Genomic DNA, 919 nt, shown 5'->3' with positions numbered 1-919 from the left:
ATGTCTTTACAAAATAACAAGGAACAAGGTATCTATTTTGAAAGACGCTGTGATTCTTGCAAGAAATCTTTACACACAGTATTTTACCAACCAATTTCAAGTGCAAAATTCAAGATTCAAATTAAATGTAACTGTGAAAACTCTGAGTGTAAAAATTTTACTAAGGAAAAACTTGGATGTTGTTTATGTGATTATAGTTGTGTCAAATCTGAAACGTTGTTGAAACATATTACAAAAGAACATTCCATCAAGTTTCCAAAAGTGTGTTGTGATAAACATTACACCACAATGGAGGAATATGTCGATCATATCAATTTTAAACATCAAACCAACACAAAGAGCGCGATAGAACATCAACCGTTAAAGAGATTATGTTTATCTAAACCAGAAAAACCAGTAAAGCTCAGCTCCTCTACAAATACATCTTTACAGCATGTCATTACTCCTCAAAATGATACATTGGAGTGTGGAGGTTTTGAATCAACATGGACACCAACTGATAAAAATACAGAGCTAACAGATATTAAGTGGAAAATCTCACAAATTCAAAATGATACTGATATCAATTTGAAAGATGTCAATCCTTATGAAGATATTGAAGATTTAGTTTTAGAAAATTTTTCTGTCAACAACCCATACAAAGTAACTGATCCTTCAAATAAGTTTGCTCCATTCGCTAATGAATTAGAATGGCATAGTTTCATGATGTTGAAATCCAAACAGTTTACAAAAGAACAATACAATTATACAACTGAAATACTGAAATTATGTGGTCAAGAATGTCTTTCATACGATCAAATTCAAACCAGATGTAAATATTTCAAAACTCAACAACCAATAATTGATGAAAATGATACTGAACAGGACCAATATGTATACTATGGTGTTGTAAATTGTATCAAATATTTATATGCAGATC

The 919-nt window shown here is 30.6% G+C and overlaps 1 protein-coding gene across 1 annotated transcript; it reads left to right on the top strand.

Moving 5' to 3' along the window:
* On the top strand, positions 1-888 carry NAEGRDRAFT_76517 (uncharacterized protein; the record flags this gene model as incomplete). Its single annotated transcript, XM_002668521.1, has 1 exon — positions 1-888. A coding segment is annotated over one exon (888 nt), but the record flags the coding sequence as incomplete, so codon positions are not given.
* Between the last annotated feature and the right edge of the window lie 31 nt (positions 889-919).

This window comes from Naegleria gruberi, assembly GCF_000004985.1.
Source record: "Naegleria gruberi genomic scaffold NAEGRscaffold_177, whole genome shotgun sequence".
Classification (NCBI taxonomy): domain Eukaryota; phylum Heterolobosea; class Eutetramitea; order Acrasida; family Naegleriidae; genus Naegleria; species Naegleria gruberi.
The sequence above is the reverse complement of the archived record's forward strand: the minus strand, read 5'-3'. Positions and strand labels throughout refer to the sequence as shown.